This window comes from Salmo salar, chromosome 23, assembly GCF_965601325.2.
Source record: "Salmo salar chromosome 23, fSalSal1, whole genome shotgun sequence".
Classification (NCBI taxonomy): domain Eukaryota; kingdom Metazoa; phylum Chordata; class Actinopteri; order Salmoniformes; family Salmonidae; genus Salmo; species Salmo salar.
This window is the reverse complement of record NC_138313.1, coordinates 22522686-22547043: the sequence shown is the minus strand read 5'-3', so window position 1 is coordinate 22547043 and position 24358 is coordinate 22522686. Positions and strand designations below refer to the sequence as shown.

Below are 24358 nucleotides of genomic sequence, written 5' to 3'. Positions count from 1 at the left end.
AAGCATACCCATAACATGATGCAGCCACCACTCTGCCTGAAAATATGGAGAGTGGTATTCAGTAATGTGTTGTTTGATTTGCCCCAAACATAACACTTTGTATTCTAGACAAAAAGTTTTGCAACATTTTTTGCAGTATTACTTTAGTTCCTTGTTGCAAACAGGATGCATGTTTTTGAATATGTGTATTCTGTACAGGCTTCCTTCTTTGCCCTCTGTCAATTAGGTTAGTATTTTGGAGTACAGTACCTACAAAGTTGTTGATCCATTCTCAGGTTTCTCCTATCACAGCCATTAAACTCTGTAACTGTTTGAAAGTCATCATTGACCTCATGGTGAAATCCCAGAGTTGTTTCCTTCCTCTCAGGCATTTGAGTTAGAACGGATGCCAGTATCTTTGTAGTGACTGGGTGTATTGATACACCATCCAAAAATGTAATTAATAACTTAACCATGCTGAAAGGGATATTCAATGTCTGCTTTTTTTTAACCAATAGGTGCCCTTCATTACAATGCATTAGAAAACCTCCATGGTCTTTGCGGATTAATCTGTGTTTGAAATTCAATGCTCTGAGGGATCTTACAGATAATTGTATGTGTGGGGTACGGAGATGAGGTAATCATTCAAAAATCACATTAAACACTATTATTGCACAAAGAGTGAGCCTATGCAACCTAATATGTGACTCTAGCAAATGTTTACTCCTGAACTTATAGTATTTAGGCTTGCAATAACAAAGGGATTGAATACTTACTGACTCAAGACATTTCAGCTTTTCATTTTTAATTAATCTCTAAACATTTCTAAAATAATTATACTTTGACATTATGAAATAAAAATCTAAATTTAATCCATTTCAAATTCAGTGTGTAACACAACAAAATGTGGAAAAAGTACTGGGGTATGAATAGTTTCTGAAGGCACTGGAATGCAGACTGCTAGCCAGGCCAAATCGCCCAACATAAGTGCCCAAACTCACTAATGCTCTTGTGGCTGATTGGAAGCAAGTCCCCACAGCAATGTTCCAACATCTAGTGGAAAGCCTTCTCAGAAGAGTGGAGGCATTATAGCAGCAAAGGGGGGACCAACTCCATATGAATGCCCATGATTTTAGAATGAGATGTTCGGCGAGCAGGTGTCCACATACTTTTGATCAAGCAGTTTATATATAACGTTTCAAAGTTTGGGGTCACTTAGAAATGTCCTTGTTTTTGAAAGAAAAGCTATTTTTTGGTCCATTAAAATAACATAAAATTGATCAGAAATAGTGTCGACATTGTTAATGTTGTAAATGACTATTGTAGCTGGAAACTAGAGGTCGACTGACTATGATTTTTCAACGCCGATACCGATACCGATTATTGGAGGACCCCCAAAAAACGATACCGATTAATCGGCCGATTTTGATACTTATTTGGAATAATGACAATTGCAACAATACTGAATGAACACTTTCATTTTGACTTAGTATAATACATAACTAAAATACATTTAGTCTCAAATAAATAATGGAACATGTTCAATTTGGTTTAAATATTGCAAAAACACAGTGTTGGAGAAGAAAGTAAAAGTGGAATATGTGCCATGTAAAAAAGCTAACGTTTAAGTTCCTTGCTCAGAACATGAGAACATATGAAAGCTGGTGGTTCCTTTTAACATGAGTCTTCAATATCCCCAGGTACGAAGTTTTAGGTTGTAGTTATTATAGGAATTATAGGACTATTTCCCTCCATACCATTTGTATTTCATGTACCTTTGACTATTGGATGTTCTTATAGGGACTATAGTATTGCCAGCCTAATCTCGGGGGTTGATAGGTTTGAAGTCATAAACAGCGCAATGCTTGAAGCACAGCAAAGAGCTGCTGGCAAACGCCGGAAAGTGCTGTTTGAATGAATGCTTACGAGCCTGCTGCTGCTGTGGCGGTCCTCATGAGAGCCAGCTTCATCATTGCGCTTGATGGTTTTTGCGACTGCACTTGAAGAAACTTTCAAAGTTCTTGAAATGATCCGTATTGACTGAGCTTCATGTCTTCAAGTAATGGGAAATGGAGGCACAGCCACTAACTTCCCAGTGACACGAGCCTACCAGATGAGCTAAATTACTTCTATGCTCGCTTCGAGGCAAGTAACACTGAAACAGGCATGAAAGCACCAGCTGTTCCGGACGACTGTGTGATCATGCTCTATGTAGCTGATGTGAGTAAGACGTTTAAACAGGTCAACATTCACAAGGCCACATGGCCAGATGAATTACCAGGATGTGTACTTGGCACATGCGATGATCAACTGGCATGTGTCTTCACTGACATTTTCAACCTGTCCCTGACTGAGTCTGGAATACCAATATGTTTCAGGCAGACCACTACAGTCCCTGTGCCTAAGTAGACTAAGGTAACCTGCCATGCTGATCCTCAACATGAGGACCCCTCAGGGTTGCGTGCTCAGTCCCCTCTTGTACTCCCTGTTCACTCATGACTGCATGGCCAGGCACGAGTCCAACACCATCATTAAGTTTGCCAATGACACAACAGTGGTAGGCCTGATCACCGACAACGATGAGACAGCCTATAGGGAGGAGGTCAGAGAGCTGTGGTGCCAGGACAACAATCTCTCCCTCAACGTGATCAAGACAAAGGAGATGATTGTGGACTACAGGAAAAGGAGGACCGAGCACGCCCCCATTCTCATCGACAGAGCTGTAGTGGAGCAGGTTGAGAGCTTCAAGTTCCTTGGTGTCCACATCACCAACAAACTGTCATCCCCCTCAGGAGACTGAAAAGATGTGGCATTGGTACTCAGATCCTCAAAAAGTTCTACAGCTGCAACATCGAGAGCATTCTGACTGGTTGCATCACTGCCTGGTATTGCAACTGCTCTGCCTCCGACCGCAAGGCACTACAGAGGGTAGTGCGTACGGCCCAGTACATCACTGGGGCCAAGCTTCCTGCTATCCAGGACCTCTATACCAGGCGGTGTCAGAGGAAGGCCTTAAAAATGGTCAAAGACTCCAGCCACCCTAATCATAGACTGTTCTCTGTGCTACGGCATGACAAGCAGTACCGGAGCGCCAAGTCTACGTCCAAAAGACTTCTTATCAGCTTCTACCCCCAAGCCATAAGACTCCTGAACAGCTAATCAAATGGCTACCCAGACTATTATCATTGCCCCCCCTCTTTTACGCTGCTGCTACTCTCTGTTATCTATGCATAGTCACTTTAATTTTACCTACATGTACATATTACCTCAATTACCTCGACTAACCGGTGCCCCCACACATTGACTCTGTACCAGTACCCCCTGTATATATAGCTTCGCTATTGTTATTTTACTGCTGCTCTTTAATTATTTGTTACTGTTATTTTTTATTTTTTACTCATCTATTTTTTACTTTACACTTATTTTTTCTTAAACCTGCGTTGTTGGTTAAGGGCTTGTAAGTAATTATTTCACTGTAAGGTCTACACCTGTTGTATTCGGTGCATGCGACAAATACAATTTGATTTGATTTGAATTGATTTGATTTGATGGGCTGTTGTTTCTCTTTGCTAATTTGAGCTGTTCTTGCCATAATATGGATTTGGTCCTTTACCAAATAGGGCTATCTTCTGTATACCACCCCTACCTTGTCACAACACACACAACTGATGTTCTCAAACACATTAACAAGGAAAGAAATTCCACAAATTAACTTTTATCAAGGCACACCTGTTAATTGGAATGCATTCCAGGTGACTACCTCAAGAAGCTGATTGAAAGAATGCCAAGAGTGTGCAAAGCTGTCATCAAGGCAAAGGGTGGCTACTTTGAAGAATCTCAAATATAAAATATATGTTGATTTGTTTAACACTTTTTTGGTTACTACATGATTCAATATGTGTTATTTCACAGTTTTGATGTCTTCACTATTATTCTACAATGTAGAAAATAGTACAATAAATAAAAACCCTGGAATGAGGAGGTGTGTCTAAACTTTTGACTGGTACTGTATATATTACTGTTTACTGTACATGAGTCTGATTGTTGGATGCATTATCATGGCTGTCAGATTTTCTCCCTCCAGGGGAAAATTTAGCATATTTCTTGTCTTGTCTCTTTCATCCTTCCTCTCCCCTGCCTCTAGGCAATAGCACATGTCACCTCCATCATCTGTGTGTGTGTGTGTGTGTGTGTGTGTGTGTGTGTGTGTGTGTGTGTGTGTGTGTGTGTGTGTGTGTGTGTGTGTGTGTGTGTGTGTGTGTGTGTGTGTGTGTGTGTGTGTGTGTGTCTTGTTTATTACCAATAACATGGTTGTGGACTCGTTTCTTTCTGTTCTTCAGATTGGGTCTTTCTGAGTGGTCATTACCTCTCAAGGTCTGTGAATCACTCATTCTGCTTTCTACTGCTACAAATAATCCATACCTGAGGCTCAGCCAGACGTCACACAGGCAGAGAGGGTAAAATATGATTGGGTTCGTGCTGGAAAGGAGGGCAGGGGTTATAGTCCTAGCCCTACACCCATCCAGGGAGAGTGGAGCACTGTCTCCGTCTCCATGACGATGAAACCAGACCTGAGAGTCTGCCAGCTCCTATGGGATCACTAGTGACAGAAGAGGGCCAACTCCATATAAATCTTGCTTTTATTGCTCTTTCTCTCCTTCTCCCTGTCTTATTCCCCCTCTCCGTCCCTCATTCAGTATGCAGTGTCCTCAAACAAAGTGAGATCATTATAAATCACACTTTTTCTTGTTTTCATGTGCCTTTCTCCCTCTCCCTGCTGCTGCTGCATCTGCACTCCTCTCTCTGCCCCTATGGCAGCTGTGTTTCTGTGCATATGGGTCTTTCTATAAACTAGGGTACCATTTCTTGTAATGGATAACTGTTTGGAGCTTAATCATTTTCCTTGTTTTTTTTTTACACAAATACATTAAGATATAAGGGGGAACACAGATACCTTCAATTTAATTCATGAGTTAAATCAAAACCTATGTTTAAACAATTTCTCATGCTTGGAGTCTTAACAGATTTGTCAGAAATCGTGTGACATAAAACACTACCTTTCTTTCCTTACATGAGACTTCTGTTTGTCATTATATCATATACTAAGCATTTACCAATTGAATTACACAATGAACTTGATCCTGTAAAATTCCTGGATAATGCTGTTGGACTCGTTTTTTTGTATGGAGATCTCGGAAGTGCACAGTAACCTCGTAACATTTCGTATCTCCGTATGTTATGTTGTGAAAACAGTTATCATGGGCACATCTCCATATTGCATGGATTGCGAAATAGAATTCTTCTAATAGAAAGAGTAACTTTAACAAGATCAAACAAAAATCGATACTGTCATTAACGGGGCTCTTCAATAATGATGCATAATAGTTGTTTGAGGTGTATTTGATGTCTAGCTGTTTAGTTTTGTGGGGAGATTATCGTGCAACGTCAGTTGATTCAGGAAAGGTGACAGGGATAAAGTTCTAGACACTGCATGCGATTGAACAACAGCCAAAATGAAGGGAATTGACAACATTTTAGTGTCTATGTTGTTACTGCTTTCAGGATAATTAGTTTATGTCATGGACAACATTATGTCAAAATTCCTGGGGTAAGATTACGGTCCATGTACGTTTTGATCGTTAGTTTTTCCGAGTTAAAAAGGAGCAATCGGGAACGTGAAAACGACTTGGATTTTTTTTTAAATGGCTTGTATTTCATTTTTGCATAAAAAACCAAACAAAACAAAAATGTGAAATGTGGATTTTCACATGTGGGTAGGTTTAAATGTGGAATGCCTGCCATTGGCCAACACTTTCTGTGCTTTCAAAGTAGGAGTTCATTCACCCTTTTAACTCCATTCTATGAATCTATGAATCTATTATGTATTAATTCATCGATTAAGAGCTGCCCATACAGTGCCATGATAAAGTAAGATTTCTCAATTTCTGCATAAGAATTGGTGTGTATTGACTTGTTAATGAACTGCTGTTACTGTAAATGGTTAGTTGACTGATATATCCAAGTTACCTAACTAACCATTGGTAATCTTATTCAATGATGCCATACAGCCAAAACCACAATCTATTTCTAGACTAGACACATGCCCCTAGATATAGTTAGCCAGTGGTGACACATCTAACTAGCTGGAATGAATGAAACATCCAACCAATACCTCGAGTCATGCTGAGGGATGTTGGGTCCTGTCCAGAAGCAACCCCTAGCCCCTACCCCTAGCTGAGAGGAGTGGACAGGTGTAAGCAATACCGCCAAAATTCCACCAAGCCTTTCAGAGGGTAAGGTGTAGCTCTCACCATGTCACCACACATCAATCCCTCTAAGATCTCCACAAGTTTCTAGACTCTGGGCAGTAGGGGCTAGGAGTTGTTTCTGGACAGGCCATGAGTATTATGGTAGTGCAGTCAGTCAGTCTTGCACTGTCTAAAACTGTTAAAGGAGCAGTGCATTTAAAAACGTGATTTTTCCGTTTTTTTTAGGATACACTACATTACCAAACGTATGTGGACACCTGTTCGTCGAACGTCTCATTCCAAAATCATCGGCATTTATATGGATTTGGTACCCGCTTTTGTGCTATAACAGCCTCCACTATTCTGGGAAGGCTTTCTACTAGATGTTGGAACATTAGGCCTGGCTCAGAGTCAGCATTGCAATTCATCCCAAAGGTGTTCGATGGGGTTGAGTTCAGGGCTCTGTGCAGGCCAGTCAAGTTCTTCCACACCGATCTCGACAAACCATTTCTGTATGGACCTCGCTTTGTGCAAGGGGGATTGTCATGCTGAAACAAGAAAGGGCCTTTCCCAAAATGTTGCCACAAAGTTGGAAGCACAGAATCATCTAGAATGTCATTGAATGTTGTGGTGTTTAGATTTCCCTTCACCGGAACTAAGGGGCCTAGCCCGAACCATGAACCATTACAGTTGGCGCTATGGTAGCGTTCTCCTGGCATCTGCCAAACCCAGATTCATCCGTTGGACTGCCAGATGGTGAAGCGTGATTCATCACTCCACGGAACATGTTTCCACTGCTCCAGAATCCAACGGCGGCGAGCTTTACGCCACTCCAGCTGATGCTTGGCATTGCACATTGTGATCTTAGGCTTGTGTGCGGCTGCTCGGCCATGGAAACCCATTTCATGAAGCTCCCGACAAACAGTTATTGTGCTGACGTTGCTTTCAGAGGCAGTTTGGAACTTGGTAGTGAGTGTTGCACAACAATTTTTACTCACTACGCACTTCAGCACTCGGCGGTCCCATTCTGTGAGATTGTGTGGCCTACCACTTTGCGGCTGAGCCATTGTTGCTCCTAGACATTTCCACTTCACAATAACAGCACTTACAGTTGACCAGGGAAGAAATTTGACGAACTGACTTGGAAAGGTGGCATCCTATGACCGTGCCACGTTGAAAGTCACTAAGCTCTTCAGTAAGGCCATTCTACTACCAATGATTGTTTATGGAGATTGCATGGCGGTGTGCTCAATTTTATACACCTGTCAGCAATGGGTGTGGCTGAAATAGCCGAATGCACTAATTTGAAGGGGTGTCCACATACTTTTGTATATATAGTGTATTTCAACACACACACTGTGAGGTAGGGCCGGGATGACATCAGTATCACAATATTTTTTCCATGGCAAACATGAAGCAGATCAAACTCTTTGGTCCTTTAATAACCTGCTGTATGAAAAATATTGTGTGCTACAGGTTGGAAAATTAATAAATGTGACTCTGGATGACAACATATGATGTTTGTGTCCAACATTAGTGTTTGATTGCTACGATACTAACGAGTATCGCGATACTGGTATCGTCCCGCCCCTACTATGAGGTTGAGATAAAACTCTGAAATTGTGATAATGATGATACTGCAGTTTTTGTGTAAGAGCTATTGGGAAAAAAGCCTTGAATTTCAACCTGTTCAGGTGGTGATGGAACTTTTGGCCCACATCATGACATCACAATGTGATCTGATTATAATAGACCAATGACTGTTCATCTGGGTTAGGAGGTGGGCTCTAAACCATACTATCAGCCAATCAGGGATGTGTATGTAAATACAGTACCTGTCAAAAGTTTGGACACGCCAACTCATTCAAGGGTTTTTCTTTATTTTTACTATTTTCTACATTGTAGAATATGGGTCTTCCCTGTGGCTCATTTGGTAGAGCATGGTGTTTGCAACGCCAGCATGGTGTGTGCAATGCCAGGGTTGTGGGTTCGATTCCCACGGGGGGCCAGTACAAAAAAAAAATGTGTGAAATGAAATGTATGCATTCACTACTGTAAGTCGCGCTGGATAAGAGCGTCTGCTAAATGACTAAAATGAAAAATGTAAATAATAGTGAAGACATCAAAACTATTAAATAACACATATGGAATCATGTACATTTACATTTTAGTAATTTAGCAGACGCTCTTATCCAGAGCGACTTACAGTAGTGAATGCATACATTTCAGAAATTTTCATTTCATGCATTTTTTTTTGTACTGTAGTAACCAAAAAAGTGTTAAATACTTAAAATTATAAAATCATATTTTGATTCTTCAAAGTAGCCACCCTTTGCCTTGATGACAGCTTTTGCACACTCTTGGCATTCTCTCAACCAGCTTCACCTGGAAAGCTTTTCCAACAGTCTTGAAGGAGTTCCCACATATGCTGAGCACTTGTTGGCTGCTCTTTCTTCACTCTGAGGTCTAAATCATCCCAAACCATCTCAATTGGGTTGAGGTCAGGTGATTGTGGAGGTCAGGTCATCTGAGGCAGCACTCCATCACTCTCCTTCTTGGTCAAATAGCCCTTACACAACCTGGAGGTGTGCTGGGCCAAGTGTCCTGTTGAAAAACAAATGATAGTCCCACTAAGGGCAAACCAGCTGGAATGGCATATCGCTGCAGAATGCTGTGGTAGCCATGCTGGTTAAGTATGCATTGAATTCTAAATAAATAACAGACAGTGTCACCAGCAAAGCACCTCCACACCATCACACCTCCTACTCCATGCTTCACGGGAGGAACCACACATGCAGAGATCATCTGTTCACCTACTCTGCATCTCACAATGACACTGTGGTTGGAACCAAAAATCTCACATTTGGACTCATCAGAACAAAGGACAGATTTCCACCAGTCTAATGTCCATTCCTCGTGTTTCTTGTCCCAAACAAGTCTCTTCTTCTTATTGGTGTCCTTTAGTAGTGGTTTCAGTGCAGCAATTCGACCATGAATGCCTGATTCACTCAGTCTCCTTTGAACAGTTGATGTTGAGATGTGTGTGTTACTTGAACTCTGTGAAGCGTTTATTTCGGCTACAATATCTGAGGCTGGTAACTGTAATGAATTTATCCTCTGCAGCAGAGGTAACTCTGTGTCTTCTTTTTCTGTGGCGGTCCTCATGAGAGCTAGTTTCATCATAGCCCTTGATGATTTTTGCAACTGCACTTGAAGAAACTTCCAAAGTTCTTGAAATGTTTCGCATTGACTGACCTTCATGTCTTAAAATAATGATAGACTGTTTTTTCTCTTTTCTTATTTTAGCTGTTCTTTCCATAGTATGCACTTGGTCTTTTATCAAATATGGCTACAGTATATTCTGTATACACCCCCTACCTTCTCACAACACAACTGATTGGCTCAAACACATTAAGAAGTAAAGAAATTCCACAAATTAACTTTTAACAAGGCCCACCTGTTAATTGAAATGCATTCCATGTGACTACCTCATGAAGCTGGTTGAGAGAATGCCAAGAGATTGAGCATTGCAAGGGCCAAAGGAGGCTCTGGGAAATAAATAAATAAATAAATATATATATATATTGGAGTTATTTTCATTAAGTAAACACACACAGTGATTTATTAGACATACAGTGTTGATTAAAACTTGCAATTAAATAGACTGCATGGGGGCTTTAATAGCTGTCAAATACTTGCTTCCTCTGTCCTTGGGAGAATCTCAATCCTCTCTCCTCGTCTCCTTCTCAAAGCCCATTGAATGAGAACGTCAGAGGTTCTTCCCCTCTCAACTTCTTATCCAATAGGTTATGAGAAGGAAGCGAGGAGAGGACGTGAGGAATCAATGAAATGCAATAGATTCTCCCCTTGTTTCCCCCCATTCCTCACCTCCATCTCAAAGCACATTGGGGGAAAGGAGTGAAGGTTCCTCCCCTCAAGCTACAATGCACTTTCAATTAGAGGCAAGAAGTGGAGGAAACAAGGACAGAGGAAGCAATAATTTTATGTCTAGTTTTCAGATACAGACTCACACACACACAATACTTTAAGAGTTTACTGATTTTAATGATTTCATTATTGGTAATAATCAGATCAAATCAAATCAAATGTTATTGGTCACATACACACGGTTAGCAGATGCTATTGTGAGTGTAGCGAAATGCTTATGCTTCTAGATCCGACAGTGGAGCAGTATCTAACAGGTAATATCTAACAATTCCACAACAAAACCTAATACAAACAATCTAGTAAAGGAATGAGATGAGAATAGATAAGTATAAAATATATGGATGAGCAGTGATAAGGCGGCTAAGATGCAATACATAGTAAAGAATAGATAGTTAAGGATACAGTATATACATATAAGATGAGTAATGCGAGATATGTAAACATTCTTAAAGTGGCATTATTAAAGTGACTAGTGTTCCATTTATTAAAGTGGCCAATGATTACAAGTCAAGTCTCTGTGCTAGTGGTGGCTGTTTAACAATCTGATGGCCTTGAGATAGAAGCTGTTTTTCAATCTCTATGTCCCAGCTTTGATGCACCTGTACTGACCTCACCTTCTGGATGGAAGCAGGGTGAACAGGTAGTGGCTTGGGTGGTTATTGTCCTTGATTATCTTTTTTGCCTTCCTGTGACGTCGGGTGTTGTAAGTGTTCTGGGGGGCAGGTAGTTTGTCCCCTGTAATGCGTTGTGCAGACCGAATCACCCTCTGGAGAGCCCTGGGGTTGTGGGCGGTGCAGTTACTGTACCAGGCGGTGATACAGCCCGACAGGATTCTCTCAAGTGTGCACCTGTAAAAGTTAGCGAGGGTTTTCGGTGACAAGCCACATTTTTTCAGCCTCCTGAGGTTGAAGAAGCGCTGTTGTGCCTTCTTCACCACACTATCTGTGTGCGTGGACCATTTCAGTGTGTCTGTGACATGTACACCGAGGAACTTAAAACTTTCCATTATTATTATTATTATTGTCTATGGTTTTGTTGACTTAACCCATTGTATTATATGATATTATTATTATAAACTATTAAAACATATAGAAATGCTGTTGTTTGTCTTTTTTATTCTTCAGGAATGTTTAGCATGTCTATAAATGATAGAGAAGTTGACTAAAGCACAAAAAGACCTGGCAACTAGGCATGACAAAGCAACACGCAGTTTTCATGTCTCTTGTGACATTTTGAATGACATGTAAATGTTTTGTTGTTGCTAGGTTGAGTTATGGTCTCATTGTGCCTACCTATACTTTTATTCCTGTAACTACGCATGTGAAGTTGCAAGAAAATAATATTTCAATGTATCTCAAACCATTTTTAAATGTTGACCCTGATGTCAGACATTGGCCCCTCAATTTATAGAAAGACCCATAAGACCCTCAGGTTATGGGACTTGTCGGGGAAATGGCAGTCCCTGATGGATTCTATTAATAAGAGCGGCACCCTCTGAAAGGGTTTAATCTCATTCTCTTTCTCTCTCACACATAAACACACTGTTTACTAGAGACAAACACACATGGAAAGATGTTGTTTACTGCAGACAAATGGAGGTGTAAATGAAGGGTTGCTCTGATTCTCAGTGGAAGAGGAATGGAGTCGGGGATGGGAAAGAGGTCTATCTCAGTGTCTGGCTGCTCAGAATGCCTGGCATATCCTCTTTATATCAGCCTGTTACACATCTTAACAATATTCACATATGATATATTTATATTAACATTCCAGTGAAGAATGGCGTACACCAATCATTGATCCCTTTTTGACATGAAATAGGCTACTTTGATCAATATTGTTGGGAAGTTTAGGGCTGAACTTGGAATGGAGGGCAGTGCCGTGGGGAATGGAGGAAGATAAGGGGGTGAGCGATGGTACTGAGATAAAGAACCACAATACCATGATGTCTTTTTTTTCACCATACTTGCACCATGTGCACATACTTTCTGCAAGCTGACACAAATCTAAACTTTGAGCAGTCGTGTGGAAAATACAGATGTTATAGTGGTTGTTCTGAGAGGGAAGCAAACATAGACTGTTTTTGTGAAATGTTGGTTATTTTTGATCTCCTCAAATACATGATTCTCTTCCATGGGAAGGTTTCACTACTACTGCCGTCTACCATAAAGCTTATTATTGTTGCGGGCGTCCATAACAATCTAACAGTATTACAAAGAAGGGTTGTCCGCTAGGGGTTTCAAATACAGTAGCCACATCAGGATGAATTATCGACAAAATGTAAATTGTTTCATGAATTGAATAAATAATATCACAGGGAGTATTGTTAAACATATTTTGAGTATGTGTGAAACAGACTATCTGTTACATATTGACTGACATCACATCACGCCCTCCTGCCTCGGTGAAGTAGCTTCGGCGTCTTCCATAGAATCAATCTAATTCATCATGGGGTTCGGAATCGGATACGGCAGCTGGAGTTTGTTACTCCCGTCCGTCTTTCCCAAACCATGAATTTTCCGGTTTAGATACATGCTCTCTTGGACTAGGACAGTGCAGAATAAAATGTCGTGTAAAGATTTTCTCTCCGTGGAGCAGAATAGAGGGTGAAAACTATATTACCCGCCAAATAGGCTATTTCCCAAATCGCTCATTCGCTATCCAAGTCGGATAGAGAAATTGTTTGGAGAGGGGAGGTGGAAGAGGCCCGACTTAGAGGTAAGATTTATGTTTTCAAGGGCGATTGTTTTTCTAAATTCAAACATATAATACACAAAATGGTAGGTGATTCAATGGCATTATTTAAATATTTTTATTGGTTTACACACTAATAACTAGTAATCACACAGCTACAGCTAACTTTAAAATCCCTCCCTCGTTTTGACACTGTTGTTTCTCAACAAACTAACCTAGCTAGCCAGACAAGTAGCCAACAAGCTAACCTCGGTTATAATACATAATCCTATGGGACACACTTAACTTTGTTCTTATGACACTTAACTAGTTGTGGCTTTAACTAATGTGTCTTTTCTTTTTCGTATTGTGTGACATTGTAGCAAAGTTACGCAAGAAATTGTTTTTCTGATTTTCTAAAGTCATTTGTTGTGAACAACGTTCTTTTCACAACGTAACCATTCTGCTCCCTAAACTTGCGTTCTACGAAGTGGTCGTATTGTGTCGGACAAGGTCGTTATTATTTCTTCCAAATGTACCTATGTACTTTGTTACAGTCAGGGATTATGGTCATCAAAGCACTTTCTTATAACATTCATTGGCACAGATACGCTTTCCTCTCGGTTAGTTCTGGACACAGAAATGCACACAAGTTTTGCGCGGTTGTAGTGTATGTAATCCCACCGCTAGAACGTGTCAACATCTCTCGCCAGGGTTTCAAATGGTCTTTAATCTAATAATGCACGTCTGTGAATTAAATTACATAATCCCAAATTAATATTTTATGTTGCGTTCTCCAGTCAACAAACGGTAAATGTTCTGTTGGGAAAAAATATTTTATCAGGTAGGATTGACTGGTATAAATGCGATCGAACGTATCTGTACCACTTTAGAAGACGAGGTGAAGGCATTCTGTGTTCCTTTTACCTTTGGATGTGACTGGCATGATGACAGAGAACTTTGGAATGTAACAGTCTTGAACTTTGCTACATTCCGTACATTATAGTAGCAATACTTAGCATAATAGCATCCCGTTATATGCAGGAATCAGACTGTTGCCATGTAATCTTTTCATATGTGGAATAACAAAGGATTTACCCCCATACTACAGCTGCTGCAGGCGCTATGGCCATAGCTGCGGCATGGGAGTGACGTGACATTCAGCACGGAAATGGCTTCCTAAACACAACCCCCAACCAACACTACCATCATGCTTGTCCCACTGAAGTAGAAGCATAGCTCAGAGGTGGAGGCAGAAAGCATGGATGAATCAGTGCTGTTGGACTTGCTGGAATGCCCAGTGTGTTTGGAGCGGCTGGATGCCACAGCCAAGGTCCTCCCTTGCCAGCACACCTTCTGCAGGCGCTGCCTTCAGGGCATCCTGAGCTCCCGGGCAGAGCTGCGATGCCCAGAGTGCCGTACGCTAGTGGAGTGTGCTGTGGACGAGCTGCCCAGCAATATCCTCCTGGTACGGCTGTTGGACGGCATCAAACAGAGACCCCGCAGGGCGGGCCCCGTAGCTGGAGTCTGCACCAACGGCACAGCTGGAGTCAGGATGCAGGGCAACGGGCCCAGAGACTCAGGCGCTCCAGGAGCACAGCCCCAGAGAGGCCAGGCAAAGAGCACCCCAGTGAGGGTAAGTAGTCCACTTTCAGGGGGTTGTTAAATATGGATGAGTGAACATGTATGTGGTTTCTCATAGTTTGAGCCAGGGCTGAAACAAATCAGAGCAAATCTGCAGGGATTAAATAGCAGCATGTTGCATTACTGGCTCTAATCGTTGGCCCAGATGAACAGTTATCATAGTGATCCTACAGCTGGCCAGCTGACTAACAGCCCAGTGCTGAATACAACAGGGACTACTGAGCAGATGACAGTTGAGCCAACAAATGTTTCCGTCCTCCTGGCTGCTAAGTACAATAGTGTCATGAGGTTCATATTGAAAAATAGATTTTGAACTGTTGTTAGACCATTCATTTTTTTTCTTCGTTAGATTGGAACATATGTGTGTCAGGTCCATCTTGTAGTGAGGGTTTTGGAATGAAGGTGATGCAGGTGTTTGTCAGGACTGACAGTTGCTGTGCAGCACAGAGAGATAGTCATCAGGGATGATGCAGAGCCAGAGGTGAGTGCTAGAATCCTATTAGGTCTCCGACAACGAGCTTGGTGCTCTGAAGGCCAAGTTATGCAGCTGAGAGAAACCGTCTCCACTGACGAGAGTAAGCAGAATTATGTTCTTCCCTCGTATCCTTAGGAGCCACAGGCAGAAGACTGGATGACGTGTTTGGTTATGTTAGGGGGATATTTGGGGTCATATGTAACATGAAACCAGTCCACGATGTTCTTTTCAGATGGTGCCTTCAGAAGGTGTTTTCACCCCTTGACTTTTTCCACATTTTGTTGTGTTATAGCCTGAATTTGAAATGGATACATTTATATTGTCACTTGCCTACACACTACCCCATAATGTCAAAGTGGAATTGTGTTTTTTTTTTCTTCAATTTTTACAAATGAAAAGCTGAGATGTCTTGAGTCAAGTATTCAACCCCTTTCTTATGACAAGCATAAATAAGTTCAGGAGTAAACATTTGCTTAACAAGTCACATAAGTTGCATGGACTCAGTCTGTGTGAATGTTCTATATATTTTATGATTACCTCATCTCTGTACCCCACACATACAATTATCTGTAAGGTCCTTCAGTCGAGCAGTGCATTTCAAACACCGATTCAACGACATAGACCAGGTAGGTTTTCCAATGCCTTGCATAGAAGGGCACCTATTGGTAGATGGGTAAAGGAAAACATTGAATATCCCTTTGAGCATGGTGAAGTTATTAATTACACTTTGGATGGTGTATCAATAAACCCAGTCACTACAACGATACAGGCATCCTTCCTATCTCAGTTGCCAGAGAGGAAGGAAACTGCCCAGGGATTTCACCTCGAGGCCAATGGTGACTTTTTAAAACAGTCACATAGTTTAATGGCTGTGATAGAACTGAGGATGGGTCAACACCATTATAGTTACTCCAGAATACTGACCTAATTGACAGAGGAATAAGAAGCCTGTACAGTTATGTTTTGTTCTGATTAGTGTTATGTTTGGGGTAATTCCAACACACTACATTACTGAGTACCACTCTTCATATTTTCAAGCATAGTGGTGGCTGCATCATGTTATGGGTATGCTTGTAATCATTAAGGACTGGGGGTATTTTTTTCAGGATTAAAAATAAACATAATGGAGCTAAGCACAGGCAAAATCCTAGAGGAAAACCTGGTTCAGTCTGCATTCCCCCAGACACTGGGAGAGGAATTCACCTTTTAGCATAAAAATAACCTAAAACATGAGGCAAAATCTACACTGGAGTTGCTTACCAAGAAGACAGTGAATGTTCATGAGTGGCCGAGTTATTGTTTTGACTGACCAAAAATATAAGCGCAACATTCAACAATTTCAAAGATTTTACTGAGTTACAGTTCATATAAGGAAATTGGTCAATTGAAATACATTTAATTAGGCCATAATCTATAGATCGTTGGTCACAGATGCCTTTGAAAAATAAAATATAAAGTAGGGGCATTGGTCAGAACTAGTCGGTATCTGGTGTCCACTATTTGCCTCATGCAGCGTGACACGTCTCCTTCGCGTAGTTGGCTGTTGATTGTGGCCTGTGGAATGTTGTCCCACTCTTTAATGGCTATACAAAGTTGCTGGATATTGGCGGAAACTGGAACATGCTATTGTACTTGGCTATCCAGAGCATCCCAAACATGCTCAATGGGTGACATGTCTGGTGAAGGCCATGGAATAATTGGGACATTTCCATCTTCCAGGAATTGTGTACAAATCCTTGCAACATGGGGCTATGCATTATGCTGAAACATGAGGTGATGGCGGCGGATGAATGGCATGAGAATGGGCCTCAGGATCTCGTCACGGTATCGCTGTGCATTCAAATAGCCACTGATAAAAAGCAATTGTGTTTGTTGTCCTTAGTTTATGCCTGCCCATACCATAACTCCACAGCACCATGGGGCACACTGTTCACACCGTTGACATCAGCAAACCGCTCGCATACACAACGCTATACACCTGGTCTGCTATTGTGAGGCCAGTTGGATGTACTGCCAAATTCTCTAAAACAACGTTGTAGGCGGCTTATGGTAGATAAATTAACATTCAATTCTCTGGCAACTGCTCTGGTGGACATTTCTGCAGTCAGCATGCCAATTGTACTCACTCAAACTGAGACATCTGTGGCATTGTTGTATGACAAAACTGCACATTTTAGTATCCTTTTATTGTCCCCAGCACAAGATGCACCTGTGTAATGATCATTTAATCCACTTCTTGATATGCCACACCTGTCAGGTGGATGGATTGTCTTGGCAAAGGAGAAATGCTCATTACAGGGATGTAAACAAATTTGAGAGAAATAAGCTTTTTTTGTGCGTGTTAACTTTTTCGTAATAGGCTATTGTTGCACAATCCAGGTGTGGAAAGCTCTTAGGGACTTACCCAGAAAGACTCAGAGCTGTAATCGCCCCCGACGGTGCTTCTACAAAGTATTGACTCGGTTGTAAATACAAATATAAATGAGATACATTTGCAAAAGTTTTCAATTTGTCATTATGGGGTGTTGTAGATGGGTGAGAAAGAATTTTGAATTCAGGCTGTAACACAACAAAATGTGGAATAAGTCAAGGGGTATGAATTCTTTCTGAAGGCACTGTAGTTGTCATGGCATGTCATCTGCTCTTTCTCCCCCGCCAACAAAAACTAGCATTCTTTTCTTTTTAAATGGAATAATTTGGGAAAATGTTAAGTACAATGCTTACTGGCACGGCATTCTGTCACTTATGTCATATGAAATGGCCTACCAGTGATGCAACATAAGATTACTGCATGTACTGTAACAGACAATCTGTAATGTTTAGCCTAGGTGTTGTATGAGCTGGGTTCACTCAGTATTTAGGTATTGACAAGTTGTGTTTGGTGTATTGTACCTCATTCAATAATACTCAAGGAAGAAGCTGGGTCAATGGACAGGTTGTATGTAGTCAGTGTAGTCAGTGGAATGTTGTTACTGTGTCTGTTTTAACTGTTCAGGTATAGAGATCCCATCTCCTCTGGGCAAAACTACCTAATGCTGGTTGAGCTGCCTCATTTACTGTAGTATCACTTCAAAAGTCTGCCCATTTCAAGCTGGGCCTGTTGGAACTTCCCTCTATTTTGAAAAGCCTGTTTATTGAAGATAAGAGCTAGTCATACTTGTGACTGCTCTATTATATGGTCCTTTTGAGGTTTATATGATCCCCTCAGTAAGGGGATGGAACTCGCAATGCCCTGAGCTATCATGTTTAGCCTAAACAACCGCGTAACACATGAACGCATGCACACACGCACACCTACCCACTACACAATACTGGGAAATGATCCAGACTCCTTCGCTTTTCCCACATTTTGTAAGGTTACAGCCTTATTCTAAAATGTATTTAAATGTGTTTTTCCCCCATCAATCTACACACAATACCACATAATAGCAAAGTAAAAACAGGTTCTTTCAAACGTTTGCTAATACTTTATTACATAAGTATTCAGACCCTTTACTCAGTATTTTGTTGAAGCACCTTTGGCAGCTATTACAGCCTTGAGTCTTCTTGGGTATGACGCTACAAGCTTGGCACACCTGTATTGGGGAGTTTCTCCCATTTGTCTCTGAAGATCCTTTCAAGCTCTGTCAGGTTGGATGGGGAGTGTTGCTGCACAGCTATTTTCAGGGCTGTTTGAGTTGGGGCTTTGGTTGGGCCACTCAAGGACATTGAGACTTGTCCCGAAGCCACTCCTGCATTGTCTTGGCTGTGTGCTTAGGGTTGTTGTCCTGTTGGAAGGTGAACGTTTGCCCCAGTCTGAGGTCCTGATGAGAAACTGCTCCAGAGCTCTCAAGGATCTCTCTGTACTTTTCTCTGTTCATCTTTGCCTCAATCCTGACTAGTCTCCCAGTCCCTACCACTGGAAGACATCCCCACAGCATAATTCTGCCACCACCATGCTTCACAATAGGGATGGTGCCAGGCTTCCTCCAGACATGACCCTTGGCATTCAAGCCAAAGAGTTCAATCTTGGTTTCATCAGACCAGAGAATCTTGTTTCTCATGGTCTGAGATTCTTTAGGTGCCTTTTGGCAAACTCCAAGTGGGCTGTCATGTACCTTTTACTGAGTGGCTTCCGTCTGGCCCCTCTACCATAAAGGCCTGTTTGCTAGAGTGCTGCAGAGATGGTTGTCCTTCTGGAAGGTTCTCCCATCTCCACAGAGGAACTCTGGAGCTCTGTCACCGTGACCATCGGGTTCTTGGTCACTTCCCTGACCAAGGCCCTTCTCCACCGATTGCTCAGTTTGGCCGGGCGGCCAGCTCTATGAAGAGTCTTGGTGGTTCCAATCTTCTTCCATTTTAAGAATGATGGAGGTCACTGTGTTCTTGGACATTCAATGCTGCAGACATTTGTTGGTACCCTTCCCCAGATCTGTGCTTCGACACAGTACCGTCTCGGAGCTCTACGGACAATTCCTTCGACCTCATGGCTTGGTTTTTGCTCTGACGTGCACTGTCAACTGTGGGACCTTATCTAGACAGGTTTATGCCTTTCCAAATCATCTCCAATCATTTGAATTTACCACAGGTGGACTCCAATGAAGTTGTAGAAACATCTCAAGGATGGTTAATGGAAACAGGATGCACCTGAGCTCAATTTCAAGTCTCATAGCAAATTGTCTGAATACTTATCTAAATAAGGTATTTCTGTTTTGCTTTGTCATTATGGGGTATTGTGTGTAGATTGCTGAGGATTTTTATTTTTTATTTAATCAATTTTAGAATAAGGCTTTAACGAAAAAAATGTGTAAAAAGTCAAGGGGTCTGAATACTTTCCGAAGGAAATGTGCGTATTACCAAGTGTCTTCAAAGCACTTTCAGCATCATTTCTCTGCTGTAGCATGTTGTCTTTGTGAAGTCTGTTCTGCTCCCTCCCAAGGCATCTTACTGTAGAGAGAGAGAGACAGCTGAATGGGAGAGGGGAGGGTAATGCAGGTGGAATATGTCAAAACATGAAAGGCAGAGATCAAAGCCTGGCTGGGTGCTAGAACGGTTTTATCCCTCCCTCCCTGCCCAGTGAGTCAAGGAGTGCTGGTCGACTCCTCAGGGACCCTTCGCCTCGCTGCCCCCACTTGGTTCTCCTCATATTGGACTCAGTCCTCCACCACACTGACTCCCTCTCTCCTATTGGACTCAGTCCTCCACCACACCACACTGACTCCCTCTCTCCTATTGGACTCAGTCCTCCACCACACCACACTGACTCCCTCTCTCCTATTGGACTCAGTCCTCCACCACACCACACTGACTCCCTCTCTCCTATTGGACTCAGTCCTCCACCACACCACACTGACTCCCTCTCTCCTATTGGACTCAGTCCTCCACCACACCACACTGACTCCCTCTCTCCTGTTGGACTCAGTCCTCCACCACACCACACTGACTCCCTCTCTCCTGTTGGACTCAGTCCTCCACCACACCACACTGACTCCCTCTCTCCTGTTGGACTCAGTCCTCCACCACACCACACTGACTCCCTCTCTCCTGTTGGACTCAGTCCTCCACCACACCACACTGACTCCCTCTCTCCTGTTGGACTCAGTCCTCCACCACACCACACTGACTCCCTCTCTCCTATTGGACTCAGTCCTCCACCACACCACACTGACTCCCTCTCTCCTATTGGACTCAGTCCTCCACCACACCACACTGACTCCCTCTCTCCTGTTGTCCTCAGTCTCTCATTCTTTGAACTGGCCCCTTCAGCTTGGTGCTCCTGTCCAGCCCTGCCTGCCCCTCTAATTCTTATCTGGCCCAGAGAATGGACTTGAGGGGCCGGAGCCTGACCGACAGACGCAATACAGGGTTTTGTTTCTGCTCTCCTCTGATCTGACATGGGTGTCAGGAGGGACTTGGGGAGAGGGGGCTGTGTGTGTGTTTTTCTTTGGGGGGGGGGGGATGCTGCCAGTGGCAGACAAAGGGTAAGGAAGGAATGCTATGGAAAAGGTGTTAATTGTAAAAGGGTCAATGGTCCCTCCCCTTCCTTGACCCTGGCCTGTCACAATGTAACAGAAGTCACCAGTGGTGTGACACCGTGGCCCTGGCATGTTTCTGAATAATGGGGAATAAAGGATCGGAGCAGGCAGCCTCAGGGAAAGGCTGTATGACTGTGGAGGGGACCTCATCACTGATGAGTCAGGTTAGCTCTATGGCTCTCCGATTACTGGGATGTTTTGTCCTCCTGGCTTTGTTGTTGAGTCATACTAGAACAACACAGTAGTTTTCCATCCTCCCACAGGTTTGGATCAGATGATCATTATCATGTGATGTGGGTAAAAGCCGTTGTAAGTGGAAGTCAGGGGTCAGGTTCAGGGGTCGTGGCTGTGTGGGGTCGGAGCCAGCGGAGACGGATTAAAATAACCTGCTCATTAACACAGAGGGGGAGAGCTCCCTCCCCCTGGATGTCTTTCATTTGCATTTTAGTCTTCGAGAAATTGTTATTCTACTGAAAGCTCAGGCTTGTTTTAAAACAGAATATTTTGTCAGCAATGGATTGCTATAGCTGTGTGGCTGATTGGCCAAGTGTCTTCAAACTGAAAAATTCTACTGAATCAGTTATCAGTGTAAATGGATCAGAAATTGTTCCACAGCTGGTGTCATTATCACATTGCCACTTTTGATGGGACGTTAGCTTTGTGTGAAACCCAGCACGTACATTTTGTAGAGGAGGTTATCTGGCATCCTGCTCGACGGCAAATGTTGATTCAACGACGCCGGAGGAGAGTTGCGTGAGCTGGACCTCCTGTCGTGTGGGCGCTAGCGATGGTGGGGGGGAGATGCAGCAGTATCCTGTCTAGCTGAAGCTCGGGGCTGGAATTAGGCCATTGTTTCCTCTGTAGTAATGATGCCTTAGTAGAACTCATGGCTGCTTCCCTCTTTCTAGGGCTGGTCATTTCCGGGGACCTATTATCACGATAGTTAGGTGCTGATACGATATGTATTACAATTCTACTGTATTGCCATTCTCTATTGCGATTTGATGTTCCAAACATATTGCTCACCATATGTCTGCTGCAGAGAGACAAGGGAGCCATGAGTGAATGAGTTCTGATCAGTCAGGGGAAATAAGTGCTTCTTATCTTTTTGTTTTATACTTGTTTTCTTTGGAGTTGGATGGGTTTCTTTTTATAGTGAGGAATGATGTTGTTTACCGCTTTGTCCTGGTATAAGTGTCTCATTCAATTCCAGTGCTCCTCCTTGCGTCTGAGTCCCACTGCTGCTGGTCCTCTTTGATGACGTCATATTGTTGTTGGCGGTGTTTTCTGCTGGCTGTCTGGCTCACTTCGGCCTGTGTGATGGAACCACCTCATTACACCCTCACTCTGCCCACACACTGGCAAACGCATACTTACACCTCCACTGGGAACAGATGAACAGGCCCTATACTTTTCTCTCCGTCTTTCGCTCTCCTTCCTTCTCATTTTGCCATTCCTTCTCATTCTCACATTGCCATTCCATGTATTTCCCATGGAAGTCCCGAGGGAGCAGGTAGTATTGTTGTCTGAGGTTTTGATTATTCACCTAATGTCCTTCTTTGTGAAACTATCACCATCTCTTCTTTCACGTCTCTAGGGTGCCCATCCTTTCTGCTGAGTGGCGTCTTCTGCCCCCCCCCCTTATCTAGCTGGAGCCTGTGGCCCTCCCTCTCCTCGTGGCTGGAGCCTGTCTCTCTCTCCATGTTAAAGGGTTCATGAGATTAGACTGGGATTGATTGGCCAGTGAGACAGCACTGCTCACATTCTGGCACTAGCAAGCACTTGTTGGTCACTGTGTATGTATGCTCGGAATCAGGGCATTATGTCTGGGTGTACATGTTGCCCATGCTGGCTATGCTATGGGAATGACTGTCCCTCTCTGGTGTTTACATCATTCAAAGAATGTTTTCAGCTCAGAAATGTAAGGCGTATGTAGGCCTGTCTCCCCAGACAGAACGGTCTGTCTGTGTTAATGTATGATCTTTTTATCTGCCTCCCCAGACAGACTTGAGAAGCTGTGTGCGTGTGTTCAGACAGCTAGTGTGTGTGTGTGTGTGTGTGTGTGTGTGGAATGCCACAGGTGGTCAACATCTCTGTTTTCCTAAACACCGGGCCTGTCTGGTCTCGTCCAAACGGCAAGCTCACACACTCAGCTTTTGTGCTTGTTGTTCGTGTGTGTGTGTGGTTTTCTGCGTCTGTCTAGTGACGTTTGGTAGCTCTTTGAACTTTAGGTTATGCTCTGGTATGATATACGGTGGCTGTACATCAATAAGGCTTTGTCGGGCAGACGGGGGAGGCAGACGGGGGAGGCAGACGGGGGAGGCGGGCGCCTGGGCAGCTGTTGCCCCCAGGGCAGAGTCACCTGCAGCATCTGCCTCCTGTCCTGACAGACTGACACACTCATATTCAATGGGGGGATGAGTCGGCCATCTTTACTTTCATCACGTATTCCAATGTAATGTAAGGCTTAAAGGGACATTTTTTCTTGTAATCGTTGGCGTTACTACAACAACTGTAATTTTATAGTCTAATCAGTCACAATTCAGTGTGTATGTGTTTGTTCTGTTGTCTGTGAAGGTGTGGTAGGAACGTTGGTTCCTGTGTAAGCACTAGACTGGGTGGCCTAAACTCAGCATTTGCCAACCCCAGGCCCCCCTCCACATGCCCCCAACAGCTCTGTCAGCATGAGGTTGGGGGGGGGGGGGTCGTCTGACCTCTATTTTAATGCGGTGCTGACACACACCTGTGATGACCAACCAAACTCTCTCTTCCATCTACTGGGTCTCCAGAGTGACTGTGTGTGTGGTCCAGCCACAGAGACTTCCTGATTTTATATACTAACAAACTCATGGCGCAAGTGTCTCAAACACACAACAGCAGGTGCCTGGCTATGCAGCCTTGGGTTGATCACAGGGTTGCAAAGTTCAGGGAACTTTCAAGAAATTCCCTGGTTGTCCAGAAATCCTGGTTGGAGGATTCCGGTTTTCCTGATTTACTAGGGTATACGGTATTACCGGAAGTGCCCATGAGGGGCGCTATATATATATATCTCTCTCTCTAGATCTAGGTACCAGTCTTAGCTAACATTCTGCTCCTTGCCACCCAATCTCATTGCCAAAGAGTCTGGCCTTTCGGCAGTCTCAACGTGCAGCTAACTAGGCACGTTGTTGTATTTTGAGGCTTCAAATCAAAGCAGAGGTTTTGTGGTTGGGATTTGCAGCATGTATTTAGTTTGAGCATTTAAATGTGAGCTAGCAACGTTGGGCAGACTGGTTTCGTCTGGACAAACAAACGGTTGCTTAGCAACTGGATACCAACGTGTTCTACTGTGATTGGAGGATGGCTGTGAGGGTTAAATCGAATCAGGATCAACTCCTCTG

The 24358-nt window shown here is 43.0% G+C and overlaps 1 protein-coding gene across 1 annotated transcript in view; it reads left to right on the top strand.

Moving 5' to 3' along the window:
- Window positions 1–12594: 12594 nt before the first annotated feature.
- The window catches only part of LOC106584225 (E3 ubiquitin-protein ligase SH3RF1), a 54509-nt gene continuing 42745 nt past the window's right edge, over window positions 12595–24358 (top strand). The window contains exons 1-2 of the mRNA XM_014169269.3: window positions 12595–12890; window positions 13957–14481. Coding sequence (XP_014024744.2) covers window positions 14107–14481 — 375 coding nt within the window. The 5' untranslated portion in view covers window positions 12595–12890; window positions 13957–14106. The remainder of the gene's footprint in view (window positions 12891–13956; window positions 14482–24358) is intronic.